The sequence below is a fragment of the Archocentrus centrarchus genome, unplaced genomic scaffold, assembly GCF_007364275.1.
Source record: "Archocentrus centrarchus isolate MPI-CPG fArcCen1 unplaced genomic scaffold, fArcCen1 scaffold_80_ctg1, whole genome shotgun sequence".
Lineage (NCBI taxonomy): Eukaryota > Metazoa > Chordata > Actinopteri > Cichliformes > Cichlidae > Archocentrus > Archocentrus centrarchus.
In genome coordinates this window covers 234,961-251,542 of record NW_022060291.1, presented here as the reverse complement: position 1 = coordinate 251,542, position 16,582 = coordinate 234,961, and the positions used below count along the sequence as shown (strand labels likewise).

Below are 16,582 nucleotides of genomic sequence, written 5' to 3'. Positions count from 1 at the left end.
GGGTAAAGACCCTACAATAATACAGAGAAAACCCAACAGTCAGGACAGTCAGGACAACTATATATATATATATATATATATATATATTAGTGAAAAAGTGACGGCTTGAATCCAGATGTTTACTACAAGTGGACTTGTCTCAGCATAGAAGTGATTGACTTTGGAGTCCATGCAGCTCTGGCTCTATGATTTTTTTAGATGGATTCTTTACTATTGTGACATAAATGTATGAACCCAGGAAAGATTCCCACTGATCTGAGCTGTGCACTGTAACACTGCCTTTGTCTCTCTGGGATCTGATTGCAAACACTGCTGAACAAATGCAGCAGGTCTTTGGTCCTTTATTCATCATTTCTTCTACTTTTCTTCTCTTTTCTGCACTTTTATTTCCATTCTTCAGATCTTCTACATGAATCCTCGGTACATCCTGTTTTTCCACCTGGTGCTCAACGATATGATCCAGGTAACTCTTAGCACCCTGATGTTCATCACCAGCTACATCATCTTCCAGATAAATGTCTCGGTTTGTTGTGTCCTCATCCTGCTCACTCTTTTTGCCACTGAAAACACCCCTCTGAATCTGGCTTGCATGGCAGTGGAGTGCTACATTGCCATCTGCATCCCCCTTCACCACATCCAAATTTGCACCGTCAAAAGGACATTAATGTTGATCGGTTTGATCTGGATGACCAGCATGCTGTCTGTTCTTCCTGATCTCTTCATCAGCTTGGCCACAGAGCCACTGGATTTCTTTCATTCCCGCGTGTTTTGCCTCAGAGAAACAGTCTTTCGAAATCCCCACATCATCAAGAAGCGGGACATTACCTATACAGTCTATCTGGTTATTGTCTGGTTTGTTATCTTCTTTACTTACTTCAAAATCCTGTTCACTGCAAAAACAGCAAGCCAAGATGCTACAAAGGCCAGAAATACGATCCTTCTCCATGGGTTTCAGGTGTTGCTGTGTATGTCAATATATGCAGAACCCCTGCTGAGGCAGGCCCTGCAGCAGTGGTTCCCTAAAAATATTCAGATTCCCTTTTTGCTTGTTATATTCTTTTCCAGATTCTGCCACGAGCAATTAGTCCAATTGTCTATGGAGTAAGAGACAAAACATACAGGAAGTACCTGAAAAGGTATCTGTTGTGTAATGTGAGCCCATAATTAGTATGGGGCCACGGAGCACTTTTCATAATATTCAAAAACTATACATGGAGGCAGATTTTTGTTTAGTTTAAAAATTATTACACATTGTTTAAATGATATGTAATTATCAGGGCTCAGTATACATGTCAGTACTTTTTTGAAACTAAATAAAGATGGATGTAGCGACACATTGGTTTCTTTGTAAAGGAAAAAACATCATGAAGGTTATTAGTAAGGCCAGCATTTGTATTTTGTCATCTGTGGTTTTCAGGATCCTTCAAAGCACATTAAACACTAAACTCATCTCCGTTGGTGGGGGTGATAGGTTCAGATCATTTTAAAAACTCAGAGAACAAACACACAACTCTTTTGAACTTGCGCAAGGAGGAGAGATCCGTTCCTTGAACTCAGCTCTCAGCTGAGCGGAAGTTATCTGTCCTGGCGAACTGCTTCCTGCGCAGCGCTTTTATTCGGATTTTCACAATAAGATCACGTGGGTTACATCAAACACAGTTTACAGCATGTAATAAACAACATTCTTGGCTTTTTCCTTACCATATATGGTCGTAAGCATACTGTGACATGTGCGCATGTAACATGGCGTATATGAGACACGTATCCTACAGATGCAGCCACCTAATGTTGCCGCATCCAGCCAGACGTCGGCCAGCTGAAGTCCAGCTCCCAGCTGGCCGACGTCCGGCTGTCGTCGGGCTGGAAGTCCCCCTCCTTCTCCTGGGCGTATCTACTTTCCAGCATGAACACACCCCTTTCCCTCAATTGTAGACTGTCACCAAAAGGTGGCGCCTTCTTAACAAAAACGTTGAGTTCTGTGATTCAAAAAAGTTTTGGTGAAGTATCAAGTTTTGAAAACCTAAAATAGATGCCTAAAATTTTTGTCAGTATGACCTTTCACACATTTCCATTGCGAATCACCAAAAGATTCCTTTGTTTCACTTCATCTTTTAACTAAATAAGTAAATAAATACAGTAGGTTAAAAAAGAAGCGGTGCTGCGCTGAGCCAACCCGGTCTCACGGCAGTTCGTGCAGTAGTCACGAAATTTAATCTATTGATTCGTGCTCATGAACACGAATTCCCTCTTTTTTCGTGTTACTCGGCACGACTTCTAACCTGCCTGAAATGCAGTGGGATAAAGTTCGTGCCTCTGAGCACGGCTTCTAAGCTGCAGTATAGTTTTTTTTTTTTTTTTTTTGCCCCTGTCCCCCTTTTTTCCCCCCTTTTCTTTTGAACTGGAAGCTCAGAAGCTGAATTATGCCTTTAATTGCGATCCTTAACCGCCACTTTTCCTTTTGACATGAATTTCTCCTTGTTTCATTTAATGTGGGGTGCTGCTTATGGTTGTAACGATGACATTTGTGGGGCTTTTTAGGTCTAAATTTATATTTACGTGTTTATGGTTAGTGCTATATTCGGTGTCCAATTTTTTCTGTGAGTTCCGTGGTCTGAAGCCGTTTTTCCTCTGTGTTAAATCCATGAACCAACGATGAATAAATAAATGAACTACAGTACCCATCACCCCATCGGCCGTAACCATGGTCACGCGTATTCCCGTTGCTGTCCAGCTAATTGCATTAGTTCACCCGCTTCGGGTGTTATCAGGTAATTACTGACTTTATTAGCGGTTTTCAGGCCTGTAGATATGGGCCAGCAAGGGCCGTCTGCACCTCGTAGTCAGTCGAGAAGATAGTTATCGTTCTAACGGAGGATCACTGACAGAGAAGGACTACAGACGAAGGACTACAGAAGCCATGCTCGCTGACTTCCGGCGGATGCTGCAGTGTTCAGGTAAGAGGATTTCAATGGACAGCGTTTATATAGTGATATTATTAAGGCAGTGAGTTCAATAAGCACTTGAAATTAGATTAATGTGGTGTAAGAGAGCGCTGATATCCCAACTCTGAGATGCATTTGTAGAGATTATTGCGGGTTTTGCCGTCTTTGAGACGCTAGCTTAAATTTTTTGTGCAAATGTTAGCGGATATCGTAGGAAAGCGTTCACTATTTACACAATGTTATGACAGAAATATGAGCTTCTGGACTTACTAGTTAAGTAAAATGATTATTTTCAGCCACAGATTCCAAATAAATATCCTGATGAGCTTCAGTGCATCCATATTCAATATCTGCGAGTACAGTGCTTCATTTAATCTGCACTGAACTGACCCAGGGTTATCACAATGTAAAATAAAATGATACTGGTCTGAACACAGTTGCTGGATCAGGTGACCCTGAAGCCTCTCTTAGTTATGCTGCTATAGGCCTAGACTGCTGGGGAGGTTCCCGTGATTTCTTTATATTCACTGTAAACAAACCTTATATTAGCAAGTTTCTTATATTCACTATTTAAACAAAGAGCAGTCTGTTTATACTTCAGACTGCTGGCTTACTTGTGGTTCCTATGATACTTAAGAGTAGAATGGGATGCAGAGCCTTCAGCTCTTCTGTGGAAAGAGCCTTGAGGTGACTGTTGTGATTTGGCGCTATACACATAAAACTGAAAGTCTGGCTGCCTTTAATCCTCTGTGACAAACCTGAGGATCCATGAAACCTGCCAGCACCTGAGAATGAGCTGAAACTTACAGTGTATTACATTCCCATCATGGAGAAGCTTCCAGACTCTGGGAATCCTGTCAGTGAGCAGGGACTGATTCACTGTCCTCAGCTTTAAACAAACCCAGTCTCCATCTCAGGTTTTGACTCAGCCTGCTTTGGAATCACTAATCTAGAAGCATCAGGCTACTTACTTTCAACACCATAATTTTGTTACTGATTCATTAATATGTATTAATGAATCAGTAATTTTTGGCATTTTTGTGGAAGAGGAGGTTCATCTTTAATACTTCAGGCTATATCAGCTACCAGTTTGTAAACCTGTTTAGTGCTGCAGCAACAATCAAACATTTCCACTTCATACATCATTGTAGTTTGTGTCTTTACTCTTTCAGAACTGAATTGGAAATCCAAAGGTGCTGGAAAGCTTCTTCTCCAACCCTCAAAGCCAAACTTCACCCATGAGAGCTGACAGCATGCAATCATTTTGAGAAGTGACATTCTCATAAATAAAGGTGAGCAATGATACTTAATGTGTACTTTTTGATTATCATGTTTAAAGGTTTGTCATTGCTCACAGTGGCCTTGTATTCATTAGGCATTTCCAGAATAGTATCCAGCAGTTTCTTGTGAGCTGAGCTGAATCATTTTTCTTTTAATACATGTTTACATTCACTTGAGTATTACTTGTTATACATAACTGTGGCTCTGAAACAAAGGCTCTCCTGAAGGAGAAGAAGAGAGCCTTTAGATCATGAAATAAGGAGGAGCTGAGAGCTGTGCAGAAGTATCACAGAAGGAAAATCAGGGATGGAAAAAACACCTACAGAAAGAAGATGGAGGACCAGCTACAGCAGAGCAACACCAGTGGAGTTTGGAGAAGCTTGAACTCAAGTTCAGGCCACAAACCAAGCCCACTCTGAGACTTAGAGTAGAGTGGGTGAACAACTTGGACCACTAGAACTACCAGCATTTTCACACTACTCCTTTTTCTACCAAGCACCTCCAAATGGCAGTTTACATCTCATTAGGCCACCTTTTGTTATGTACACGGGGCCAGTAGATCGGAATGTGTGTGGGATGGGTGTGGGGGTGGGGATGGGTTACCACTGATGACCCAGGGTCGCCAGGTGTATAAAAAGCCAGGTCACAACACATATTTCACCTTTAATAAGAACAAATTTGTAATTGAGATCCCAGATTTGGAAGAGATGTTTTGTGTTCTCCGTGCTTCAGGTTCACAGCAGATGGAAGGAAACTCAAACAGCCACTAATGTAGCCGTTGTGCTGACTGTAGACTGAGGGATCTCTTCAAATTGTTGTATTCCTCCTCTTCCTCGTCACCCACTGCTTCAGATCTTGCTGTCACCATCAGACTGCAGCAGTTATGTTATTTAGCCATGAAACATGTCGTCACCCTCCCTTGATTTTTTTCAGGCTTTTCAGAAAACACAAAAAACTGAACCGAATGTTGAAAATTTAATTTGGACAAAAATAAAATTTAAAAAATGTCTTTGACCATTTTTTTAGGAGGGTGACGATATATAACCTTGTTCAGCCTGTTTAGGAATGCACTGAGATCAATAACCTAATTTCCAACGCAGATCTGGAGAAACAGCGAAAACCAACGGGACCCTACACAGCCCCAGATGATGCTCCAGAACTTGAAGTTCTAAACCATAAACACCAACCTGGGAAACTTGCTAAGTGTGACAGGTCCAACATAACCCCAGATACAGCCCAGCCACAGGGTGAACCAAATCTTTCAGATAATGACAACAGAGAACCAAACGCACCTCCCTCCTAAACTCACCAGCTGCACCAACCTGACATTTCTCCTCCCTGAGTTAAATAGATGAATGGAAGTTAAGTGGTTACAAACATAAAAACCACGGGTCCACAGACAGGATCAGTGAGCTGAAATCAACACAAAGCTACCTGAGAGGCTGTATTGAACTACTATATATAATTTAATCATTTGTCCTGACTGGTTTCACCTCAGATGTTCTTTCTCCTTTTGGTAGATTTCTCCCACCTCTGTTTTGATGCCAAGAAGAAGAAGAAGCTGCTTCAGAGAAGTGGGCTTCAAGGTCTCAGTGCACAGCAACATGTGTTTTAACTGCCACAATCAAAACATTGAATAAAATCTATGTATTGTTGTTTGGAAACGTGTCATATTACTGCATGCTAAGGTGTGTTATTAAAGAAAAAAATGAGTTCTATATTTCTGGTTTGATGATATCCGAAGCTTTTGATTCAAAACGTTTATTTTCCACTGGACAAAATATTTACTGTTGCACATTTATTTCTCATAGGGATTTTTTTTTTTCTTTCCATATTTCAGTCTCTGGTTCTTGAGAGTCATGGCTCTGTCTGGTCTCTGACAGAGATCCTTAAAAATATTATTGGAAAGTACATATTAATTTTACTTTCAAACAGCTTCATGTGAATGTTATCTTTTCATTTATAATTTTTAATATATTGATCACAGTGTAGTGTACCGTAGAGGCATCCAAAAATGATGAGACTGGGCTGCTTGTGTGTGATTTGGAAGGTTTGTGTCTGTCTGTGACTCTGCAGAGGTTAAAGCTGTGATCCAGTCTCAGTCTCTGACTGAAGGTTGCTGAGACTCTGATTAGATACACAATGTGAAGTTCACAATTCTCTAAACAAATAAAATGGTAATGACAAACATGAACATCTGTACATATTTCAGAGACATGAATGTTTACAAACATAATATTTATTTTAAGGATTGGACTTCATAAAGCGCACTGATGTTAGAGTGTATGTTCATATTTAAATCATTTTGTAGGCTGAAATTGTAACGGTGGACCTGAGATGGTCCAGAGAAAGTAAACACATGTTAATTAGAATAATAACAACAACAGACTGAGACAGACAGCTGTGAAATGCGCACACAATGACGTCACCTCATTCACTGCTAGCTACATCGTATCATTCATGATCATCTATGTAAACAATGTTTAAAGATGTCGCCACAGCTCTGCAGCTGTAACTGTTTCAAATCATATATTTTTGCTCGTTTGAACTCTGAGGATGTTTTTAAAACGGTCTTAAAAGGCTGTTTCTATGGTGGTTGTCACGGACGCCTCAGTAGCTTCTTAGGCTAACCTGGCGCGTCCGGTTCCTGCTGCTAGCTGTCTGCCGCAGGAAGGCTGCGTCCCATTTCAAGGAGCCGCCGCTCCGCCGTAACTGTGGCTCAAACACCACTTTATCCTTTAAGAAAAGGCCTTTTATAGCCACTGATGACACACACACACTAATGCACGTCACTGTCACAGTGTGACTTCACTAAAACCTCTAAAGTATTGTTTATAAAATGGAAAATGAACCGGGCAGGGCTCTGATGATGGAGACTCTGCAGCTGACGTTTCACAATCCTGATTGACTCGCTGTACATTCCTATAATTAATCAGAGCAGAGTTTAGACTGCACAGTGCGCTGCGCTCACTGTTACTGTGTCAGCTGCTGCCTTCATATATGTTTACTGCTGTGGTTTGATGAAGCAGGTGGAGGAGAGTCAAAGAAGTAAATATTAATCCACTTATTATGCAATTACTAACCCTAACCCTAGCTCAGCATACAATGACGACTGCCAGTATTATTAGTTTGAGAAGGAGTCATTTTGGTCGCAGTTTTGATTATAAAATAAAAGGGAAAATATAAACAAACAAAAAGCTTAACATTGTGAAGACTTGGAAGAACAATGTGACACTGATGAGAGGATTAGGCTTCCCAGGTCATTCCCAGGCCAAACCGGCTGGTGATCAGAATTATTTTAATTATTTTTTTACCCAGTTTCGCTGGCGGTGCAGCGCTCACAGCCTGTCCGAGGTCACGGGCTGAACTTCAAGCCCAGCCCGTCCCTCCAGACAATACTCACTGCTCCACTATAATGACCGCTTTAATCTCATCTTTCTATTGTTTTTAATGGACAGTTCCGCTTACAATTACAGTTCAATGATGTGAGGATCCTTGGTACAGTATACAGCGGGCTGTAAATGAATGCGCTTCCACTATTACTGCTCCTCCTGGTGGATCAACAAGACATTACCACCATTTTCCCCAAATGCTGCTTAGGGGCGTTCCCACCAGTGGCCGGAATTCCTACGTCATTAGCGGGGGATCGCGTTTAGGCCAAGGTTCGGCCACGAATCGGCCAAGGACCGGCCAAGGTCGCGTCACGGATCGGCCGGAAATTTTCGGTGGCTGCATCTGTATATGTGTTCTCTGCAGGCTGAGAGCAGCCTGCAGAGAACTACAACTTCCTTTGTAAGAAATACCACCACGTGTTCCCATTTCAAACATAAAAACAACAGTATCATATGCACATAAACCAACTTATAGAAAATATACAAACAGAAGATATGATAATTTATAATAAACAGAATGGAATTTATACCATAACTCCAACATTTCCCCGCTGTTTATCATAACTTCACTGGCATCTTTTTTCCACGCCGCACCACTTGCTTGCACATTTTCAGTGTGGGTTTCATTCATTGCCAAATATATACATATTTACAAAATATCCTCAGGCATTTCAGCGTCTTGGTCGACCATCTGAAGCTGCAAATATGACACAACATAACCAGTAAAAATCTTTGTTATCATGGACCTGATGCAGGGCAGAATACACATTGTAAACACACAAATCAACACTAACACACACAAAACAGGAGTCAGGCATTTCAACAATACCTGCCACCAAGTTCCCGCATTTAGCCAGGAAAACCAATCACTCTGGCTTTCCTGAGTGTGCTGTTGTACATATTTCTGTAATTCAGTCAGTCTGTCGAGTGCCTCCCTTATGGCTCCACCAGCATTATCTTCATCTGGGATGTAAGTACAACATGTCTTACCAATAATCTTACACACGCCACCCTGGGACGCTGTCAAAAGATCTAATACTATCCTATTTTGCATCACCATTGCTCTGAGTGAACTTAACTCTTTTAAAGTTCCTTGTCCTAGAGCTATAGTTGTATTTACCAGACGTAAGAGTGCATAGCGATTTATTTCCACTTGGTCACGCACAAATCCCAGTCCAATTCCTGGAAAGATAGACTGGGCAATCTTCGCTCCGACTCCCCAAATCCGGAGCTCCTCTGGGACTTCTGAATGGCTCGTGAGCCACTCTCCAACCTGTCGCTTCGTCTTGTGATGTGGATGACTGGCCTGGTACTGCATGAAAAAGACATGATCTGACACATATGCAACACTACACAGGCCTCCCCAATCTGGGGGAAGGGACACATATGCTTTGTGACCACAGATGAAATACCAATCCGCTAACACTCTTGTTCCCTTGGGTCCTGGTGCTACTCGTGAGCACTGACTCAGCTCTCCAGTGTCCATCTGTATTCTGTAGGCCAGGTCAGACTGACATTCCTTCCTCCGTACAGTTAGATTATTATAACAAGCAATATTTTTGAGGCAGGTCAGGCATTGTCTCTCATTTGTTGGTGGACAGTACGAATAGGTAGCATTACAGAGAGTGGCTGGTAATCTACCCACCTTGGTGGTTCCATTTGCTATAACACATGCTGGAAAAGCTTTCTCTGGCAAATGAGTCAACATCAGTACCTCAGGAAGGGGGTTAGCTAACTGAGGCCAAGTGAGCAAATCTGTTAACATAGAACAGTTTCTATTAATGGGAGAACTTATCCCCTTTACGTTAAGAATTGAGGTAAAATTTGCTTTACTCCATTTAGCTCTTCTCCCTGGATGTGTAGCCAACCCATAGAGGCACCATGAGTGCTCCCAGCTAACATTATAAGGCCTCAGTCCAGTATTGTGTCCTGCCACTGGCATATGTGCACACACATAACAATTTGTCCAATTATTAACATGAGCTGTGACGTTCATTAACTGCCACCATTCATTGGTTGCATATTCATGTGGGTACTGGGTGTAATTTAATGAAGATGTTCCTCCTAAAATTAGCAGTGTGCTCACGCTGAAAATAATTATGAGGCTGCAGAAGGGTGCCATTCTAAAGGAGTAGGGATCAGTTGTTGTCTTCACTGGGTTGAGACGAAAAAACCACTATAAGGAATTTCCCCCTTTGTAACCAGACTTCCACCTTTACTCCGAAGTAAGTGGCTCCACCTTCTTGCAGTGACTCAGATGAATCCACGTAGATCTTTCAGCGATTTTCACTGCTGTTGGTGTGGTCAGTAGAACTTGATATGGACCGTCCCACCTCGGGTTTGACCAGCACTTCCATTTGATGACCTTGACCAGCACCCAGTCTCCTGGCTGTATCAGTGGCACCTGTGAAGAGAAAGAAGATGCTTCTGGCAGTTTACTAGCATCAATTACTTTTTTACTTTGTAAAAATTTCCTCATCCAGTCACTCAAATCACAGCTCTCTTCTGCCTTTTCTTCCTCCGTATATACAGGCAGCCTGAATGGTCTGCCATATAATATTTCATACGGAGTAAGTCCTAATTCTGATGGTGTTATGCGCATGTACATTTTCACTAGGTCTATACAGTCCACCCAAGGTCTCCCCGTTTCTGCCATGCTTTTTTTTATCGTCCCATTTGTTCTTTCCACTAACCCTGCACTCTGCGGGTGGTATGCACAATGGTTCTTCAGTTCAATGCCTAAATTTTGAGACACCTTAGATACTATCTCATTTACAAAGTGTGGTCCATTATCACTCCACAGCTTCTCTGGAATGCCATAATTAGGAATTATGGTCTTACATAAGGCTTTTGCAACCGTCAGTGCATCCGCTTTTGCCGATGGAATAATTTCAACCCATTTTGTAAAAGGATCTACAAGTACTAAACAGTACTTGTAAGTCCTACATTGATTCAGTTCTATGAAATCCATGTGAAGGAACTGAAAAGGATAACAAGGTGTTGGAAATCTACCCCTTCTTGGTCTCAGATTACCCTGTGGATTATTTTTACAGCAAGTTAAACATGCTCTACAAAAATTTTTTGAATAGTTATTAAAGCCTTTTGCACAAAAGTATTTACTTATTGTCTGTACCATCCCTCCTGTTGAGACATGGCAAGGCCCATGACTCAATAATGCTGCAGTTTTGAACAGGGCTTTAGGAAGTACCGGTTTATCATTAATATGATAAACGTTATCCTTCAGTGTCGCACCATCCCTAAGCCACTGCTCTATTTCTGCTTTCGGGGCTTGTGTTTGCATGTCCTGTAAAACCTCCTGGCTTATTGGCTCTTGTATATGTAAGTATATGTCGCTGTGGCCATAAAGGCCCTGTGCCGCTTCCTTAGCTATCTTATCTGCAAAGGCATTTCCTAAGGTGACAGAATCTTTGCCCGCAGTGTGGGCTGCACATTTACAGATAGCTATGTTTTTGGGTTTCATAATAGCTAAGAGCAACTGTTTTAATAATGTAGCATGTTTCACTGGCTGACCTGTAGACGTCTGCATTCCCCTTCTTGCCCACTGGGCTGCAAAAAGATGCACTGTTGAAAATGCATATTGGCTATCTGTATAAATTGTCACAGTCTTATCCTTATAAAATAAGCAGGCTTCTATGAGAGCTATAAGTTCCGCTGCTTGGGCTGAAAGATGAGATGGTAGTTGTTCTGCCTTAATGATTTGTTTATCAGTTACTACTGCATACCCCGTTTCTGTAATACCTCTGTCATTTTTCCTGCTTGACCCATCTATATACACCACGTCGCCTTCTGTTAATGGCGTATCTGACAAATCCTCCCTTGGTTTACTATTTTGCTCTGTTATAGCTTTACAATCATGTGGTTCTCCATCTTCTGGAGTAGGAAGCAATGTAGCAGGATTCAAGGAAGTACAGCGCTCAATTGTAATATGCGGCTGAGATAGTAGCAGAGCAATACAGCTTAAATGTCTCGCTGGTGAAAGGAAAGTCATCTTACTTTGTAATAACAGAACTGAGACCGCGTGTGGTACTTTCAATGTCAGTGGATGAAACAAAACTAACTCACTCGAAGATTCCACTGACATTGCTGCTGCACATACCGCTTGCACACAAGGTGGGAGTGCTCTTGACACTGCATCTAAACGTTTAGAATAATAAGCAATGGGTCGCAGTTTGTCACCAAAGGGTTGCAACAAGGCTGAAGTCATAAAACCATTTTTACAATCTACAGTTTGAACAAACTGTTTAGAATAATCTGGTAAGGGCAGAATTATTTCTGTAGTTAAAGCTTGCTTAACATCAGTAAATGCCTGTTCAGCTTCTAGAGTCCATTTTACATTTTCAGACATTGCCATGGGCACATCATGTATAACTGATAACAATGGTTGTGTCATTTGTGCATAGTTTGGAACCCAGGCTCTACAGTAATTGCATAAGCCTAAAAATGCCAAAATCTGTTTCTTTGTCTGTGGTTTGGGTGCTTGCATGATGGCTGTTTTCCGAGACTCCAGAAGCTTTCGCCCTTGCTGTGAAAGAATGTGTCCCAAATACCTTACTTCCCTTTGCACCCACTGCAGTTTCTCCAAACTGACTTTGTTTCCTGTTTTTGCCAGGTGTTGTAACACTTCTAATGACTGCGTTCTACAATGCTCCTCTGTGTCTGATGCTATGAGAATGTCATCCACATAAGTCAATACTTGGGAATTTTTTGCTATTGACAGCTGCGACATGCAATTTGCAATAGCTTGTGAAAAAATTGTGGGGCTATCCGTGAACCCTTGAGCCATACGCGTGTAACAGAATTTTTTTCCCTTGTAGGTAAAGGCAAACCAGTCCTGTGAATCCTCATGTAAAGGAATCGAGAAAAAAGCATTACTGAGATCCACAACCGTAAACCATTTTTTGTCAGGGGTCAACTGATTTAGCAGTGTATGTGGGTCTGGAACACAGGGTGCTCTAGTTTGTACAGCTTGATTCACAGCTCTTAAATCCTGCACTAGACGCCATTTATCTGTACCTTGTTTCCTTACTGGGAATATAGGGGTATTACAACGAGCATCAGGTTTTTCAATCAGTATGCCTGCCTTCAGCATCTCCATGATTACTGGCTCTATCCCTGCCTGTGCGTCTGGTTTAAGTGGATATTGACGTACATAAGGTCTGTAATCAGATTTTGGTTTAATAATTACTGGGTCAGCGGTACTTAATAATCCTACGTCTGCTGCTCCCTTTGACCACAAACTATCAGGAAGTATTTGTAATTCTGGGAAATTTTCTATGTTTACCATAGATCAGGCTGATGTAGAGCTATTTGTGTGTTCATGGACTTTAGTCATGACTGTCCACTGCAGTTCGATTTTCTGTACCTGGCCATCAGAGGATTCCCACCGACCTTGACCCATGTCCCTCCAGTCTGTAAGTTTTTCAGCGTCGCACAGAAGCTGGCCCACATCTTCCCATTTAGCTGTAGGAGGTTTTGACAGCGACACATGAGGTACTGATAAAAATGGATTAAAGGAATACAGACCTTGGGCTTCAGGAGTCAAAGTTACAATGACACCACTATACTCTCGTTTTAACACATAGAGAGTATGCAAGTTCAGTTTTTGAGTCTGCAGCTTCCTAACCTTTTCTGCATAGGTTTGGTCTGGGCCTGGAGTCTGCTTGTACCTGAGAGTGCAGTGCATAGTTTCGGGAGGCTGCAAATCACTCCCTGATTTTAGGTAAGAAGCTATTAGATTTAATAGCTGTCTACCCGTTTGAGCAAGATCTGATTTTGGAAAATCCAGGCTCCAGTAGTAATAAGTCTGAGGTAGTTCTTCTACTTCATGAACCTGATTTACCACTGTAGCCTGCATTCCCATTGGAGTGGGAACTATAGCAATTCCCAGAGCTTGAAGCATGTCTCGCCCTAGCAAATTCACTGGACACTCTGAACTCAACACCACAGGGCCCTGACTGTAAATTCCTGTGTCTGGGTCACTAATTATCACTGGAGCTGAAAGGGGTAAGGCACTTAATTGCCCATTAGCTGATTTTACAAAAACTCTCTTCTTAGATTCTTTTAATTTTGGGATGTGTTCCTTCACCACTGTTCTATCTGCACCTGAGTCACACAGAAATTCAGTTGTTTTGCCATTTACCAAGAGAGTTATTAAAGGTTTCTGACCTGGTGTGGAGATTACAGCTAATATTAGCTTCAGATCAACACTGGTAACCTCAATGTCATCTGAAACTCCACCTAGTCATGTAGAGCTGTTGTAAACTGGATTGTATGGAGGATCCCTAAACCTCCTGTCCCTGCAGTCTCTGGATATGTGTCCCTCTTTTCCACACAGCCAACAGCCGTCTCCCCTGGGGACAGGTCTGTTATACTGACCACGGCCTCTTCCCCGGCCTCTGCCTCTACCTCCTGATTTAAATTCTACTCTTTGAGGCCTTTGATCTCCCACCAAAAACACTTGAGTTGCAGAGCCATCCGTTTGGCTGTCATGATTATAAAAAACTTGCACTGGTTTCTTATCCTTTTTTGATTTTATCACCTCTTCTGCATGATGAGCCCAATTCATAGTGTCCATGAGGTTTCCTGTGGCATGATTTACATTATGTTTGCGTATGAAATCAGAATATTTTGGGTGGAAACCAGACATCAATGCTTGTTTTAGTTGTCTTTGATAAGGACCATTTGGGTCTTGGTCCTCTGGTATGCCACTGTGTGCTTTAAACACTTCCTCTAATCTTTCCCTGAATTCAAAAACACCCTCTCCGTCTTTCTGTTTGCAGTGATAGATTTTATCATAATTTGGGGGTGGAATCAGTGTGTTTCTAGTCCGCAACACTACTCCCTAAATTCCCTGCCGTAGAGCAACTGAATCATGAGGCAGTGTTACTCCTCCCGCATCTTTCCCAGTGAAATCTCCTCTCACTCTTCCCCAATCATGCTTAAAATGGTTTCTGAACACAGAAACCATTTCATCACCATTCAAATTAAACGAGGCTTGTAATCCTACAACCTCTGTTGCCCACAAGTTTACATTAGTTTTATGAGATGTCAGACCTTTAACTGCCTCTAACATTTCTACATTTGTCCACGGCCTAAAAACTAAGATTGTTTGTGCATTATCATTACCAACACCCCTATGTGGATTAGCTACCTCCACCATAGGAAATGTGTTTACTGCCGGCTGTAAAGAGTCTGAATGTCTCACAGAACAATCACAACTCTCAGCCCCCGAGCAATGTTTCACACCATATTTACACAGGAGGGGCTCTAAATCTGGATAACCTCCTTGTACCAGGGCAACCACCTTCCCTGTTTGTTTGTTCTTATCATGACTTCTAAGGACCATCCTTCCTGCCGTTAAATTTAATTGCTGCACTAAATCCCCCTCCTCCTCAACCTGTAAATTACCATCTGCCCCCTGCGGGGGAGATGCTTGGGCTGAAAGAGGTGGCTGAGCTGGGGGAGGTGGTTGAGGTGGGGGTTGCACCCTACAAGGCCTAACTGTCTCATCCTCTGGCCTTAACAATGCAGCATGCACATTACAGGAGGTTTGTTTTCCCTTCTTTTGTTCTCTGCCCGCGGCCCTTTTTTGTGCTTGCTCCAACCACGTTTTTGCTACCATTAACTGTCTTTCTTTTTCAACTTTACACTTCCCTTCTTGTGTTGCCACACTGATTTTTAAATTTCTTACCAAATCTTCACATCCCCTCAACTCTAACTTTCCACTAAAACCATACTTTTTCTTCCATTTATTGCAGAACGTTGTGCTGCCCGGGGAGTATCTCTCCATATATTTTAAATCCCCCTCTAGGGCAGGCTTACTCAGTTTACTGTTCATAATCCCCATTTTACTTCCCGTGCTTTGTCCCGATCGGACCACGTGTCCTTCTGGGACCTAATAACAAATCCGCCCGTCACTGTGTACTTCAACAGGCCGTAAAGTTCGTTGGCACCCGTAGGGTATCCCTTCACGCTGCTGCTTCCACGTCAAAAGGCGGCTTACACACACACTTTCATTCACTCATTCACACACACATACGCGTATTTTCGGCGCCTATTTTAAATCTCTAAAATCCGAATTTGGGAAACCTCTCTTCCTGGCGAGAGTTGCCTATTTACTTTCTTTTTATTACCAAAAGTAAACCCCACAGTACCGTCTTCTCAGCGTGTTCAGCCTGCCATTCCCAATGCAGCGTAACCACTGAGGATAACCAATTTTCTCCAGCCCGAAGCAGACCTATACCTCACTGGTCCAGAAATCTGGACCAAGGTTCAGAAGTATAGCGGTAACCACTGGAGTTCTTTTTTTTACGTTCTTCTAACCTGAGCAGACCTGTGCGTTTCTGAACCGAAAACCACAGCGGTAACTATCGGATAAAACGGACTCCTTTCGGCGAGCCTACCTAATTTATAACGCGCGGCTTTCACATACCTGTGTTACAGTTGGTGTTACGTCCCCTCGGACTCCGGGAGAGCGATGAACGGCGCTGGAGGAGCGAAGCTAATCACCGGCCTGAAGACGAATTCACGGTTCAGGACTTCTCTTCAGGTCAACTGATGATCCTGGCTGTCAGACAGTCTTCGGTGTTCGTCTCCTCCAGCGTCAGTCAGCAACTGTCCCGCTCCGGCTCTCGAAGGACCAAAAAATGATAGGTTCAGATCATTTTAAAAACTCAGAGAACAAACACACAACTCTTTTGAACTTGCGCAAGGAGGAGAGATCCGTTCCTGAACTCAGCTCTCAGCTGAGCGGAAGTTATCTGTCCTGGGGAACTGCTTCCTGCGCAGCGCTTTTATTCGGATTTTCACAATAAGATCACGTGGGTTACATCAAACACAGTTTACAGCATGTAATAAACAACATTCTTGGCTTTTTCCTTACCATATATGGTCGTAAGCATACTGTGACATGTGCGCATGTAACATGGCGTATACGAGACACGTATC

General features: G+C 42.4%; 1 protein-coding gene and 1 pseudogene across 1 annotated transcript; one reads left to right on the top strand and one right to left on the bottom strand.

Annotated features, from left to right (window-relative positions):
* Positions 1 to 409: 409 nt before the first annotated feature.
* On the top strand, positions 410 to 1,164 carry LOC115777838 (odorant receptor 131-2-like; annotated as a pseudogene).
* A 6,963-nt stretch (positions 1,165 to 8,127) lies between these two features.
* LOC115777849 (uncharacterized) lies at positions 8,128 to 16,356 on the bottom strand. Its single transcript, XM_030725853.1, has 2 exons — positions 16,068 to 16,356; positions 8,128 to 10,019 (listed from the first exon to the last, which is right to left on the bottom strand). The coding sequence occupies exon 2, from the start codon at positions 9,735 to 9,737 to the stop codon at positions 8,265 to 8,267; it is 1,473 nt and encodes a 490-aa protein (XP_030581713.1). The 5' UTR covers positions 9,738 to 10,019; positions 16,068 to 16,356; the 3' UTR covers positions 8,128 to 8,264.
* Positions 16,357 to 16,582: the final 226 nt, after the last annotated feature.

What these genes read in the sequence shown, in the direction of transcription:
- LOC115777849 (XM_030725853.1), bottom strand. Translation starts at nt 9,737, where the DNA reads ATGGCACCCTTCTGCAGCCTCATAATTATTTTCAGCGTGAGCACACTG.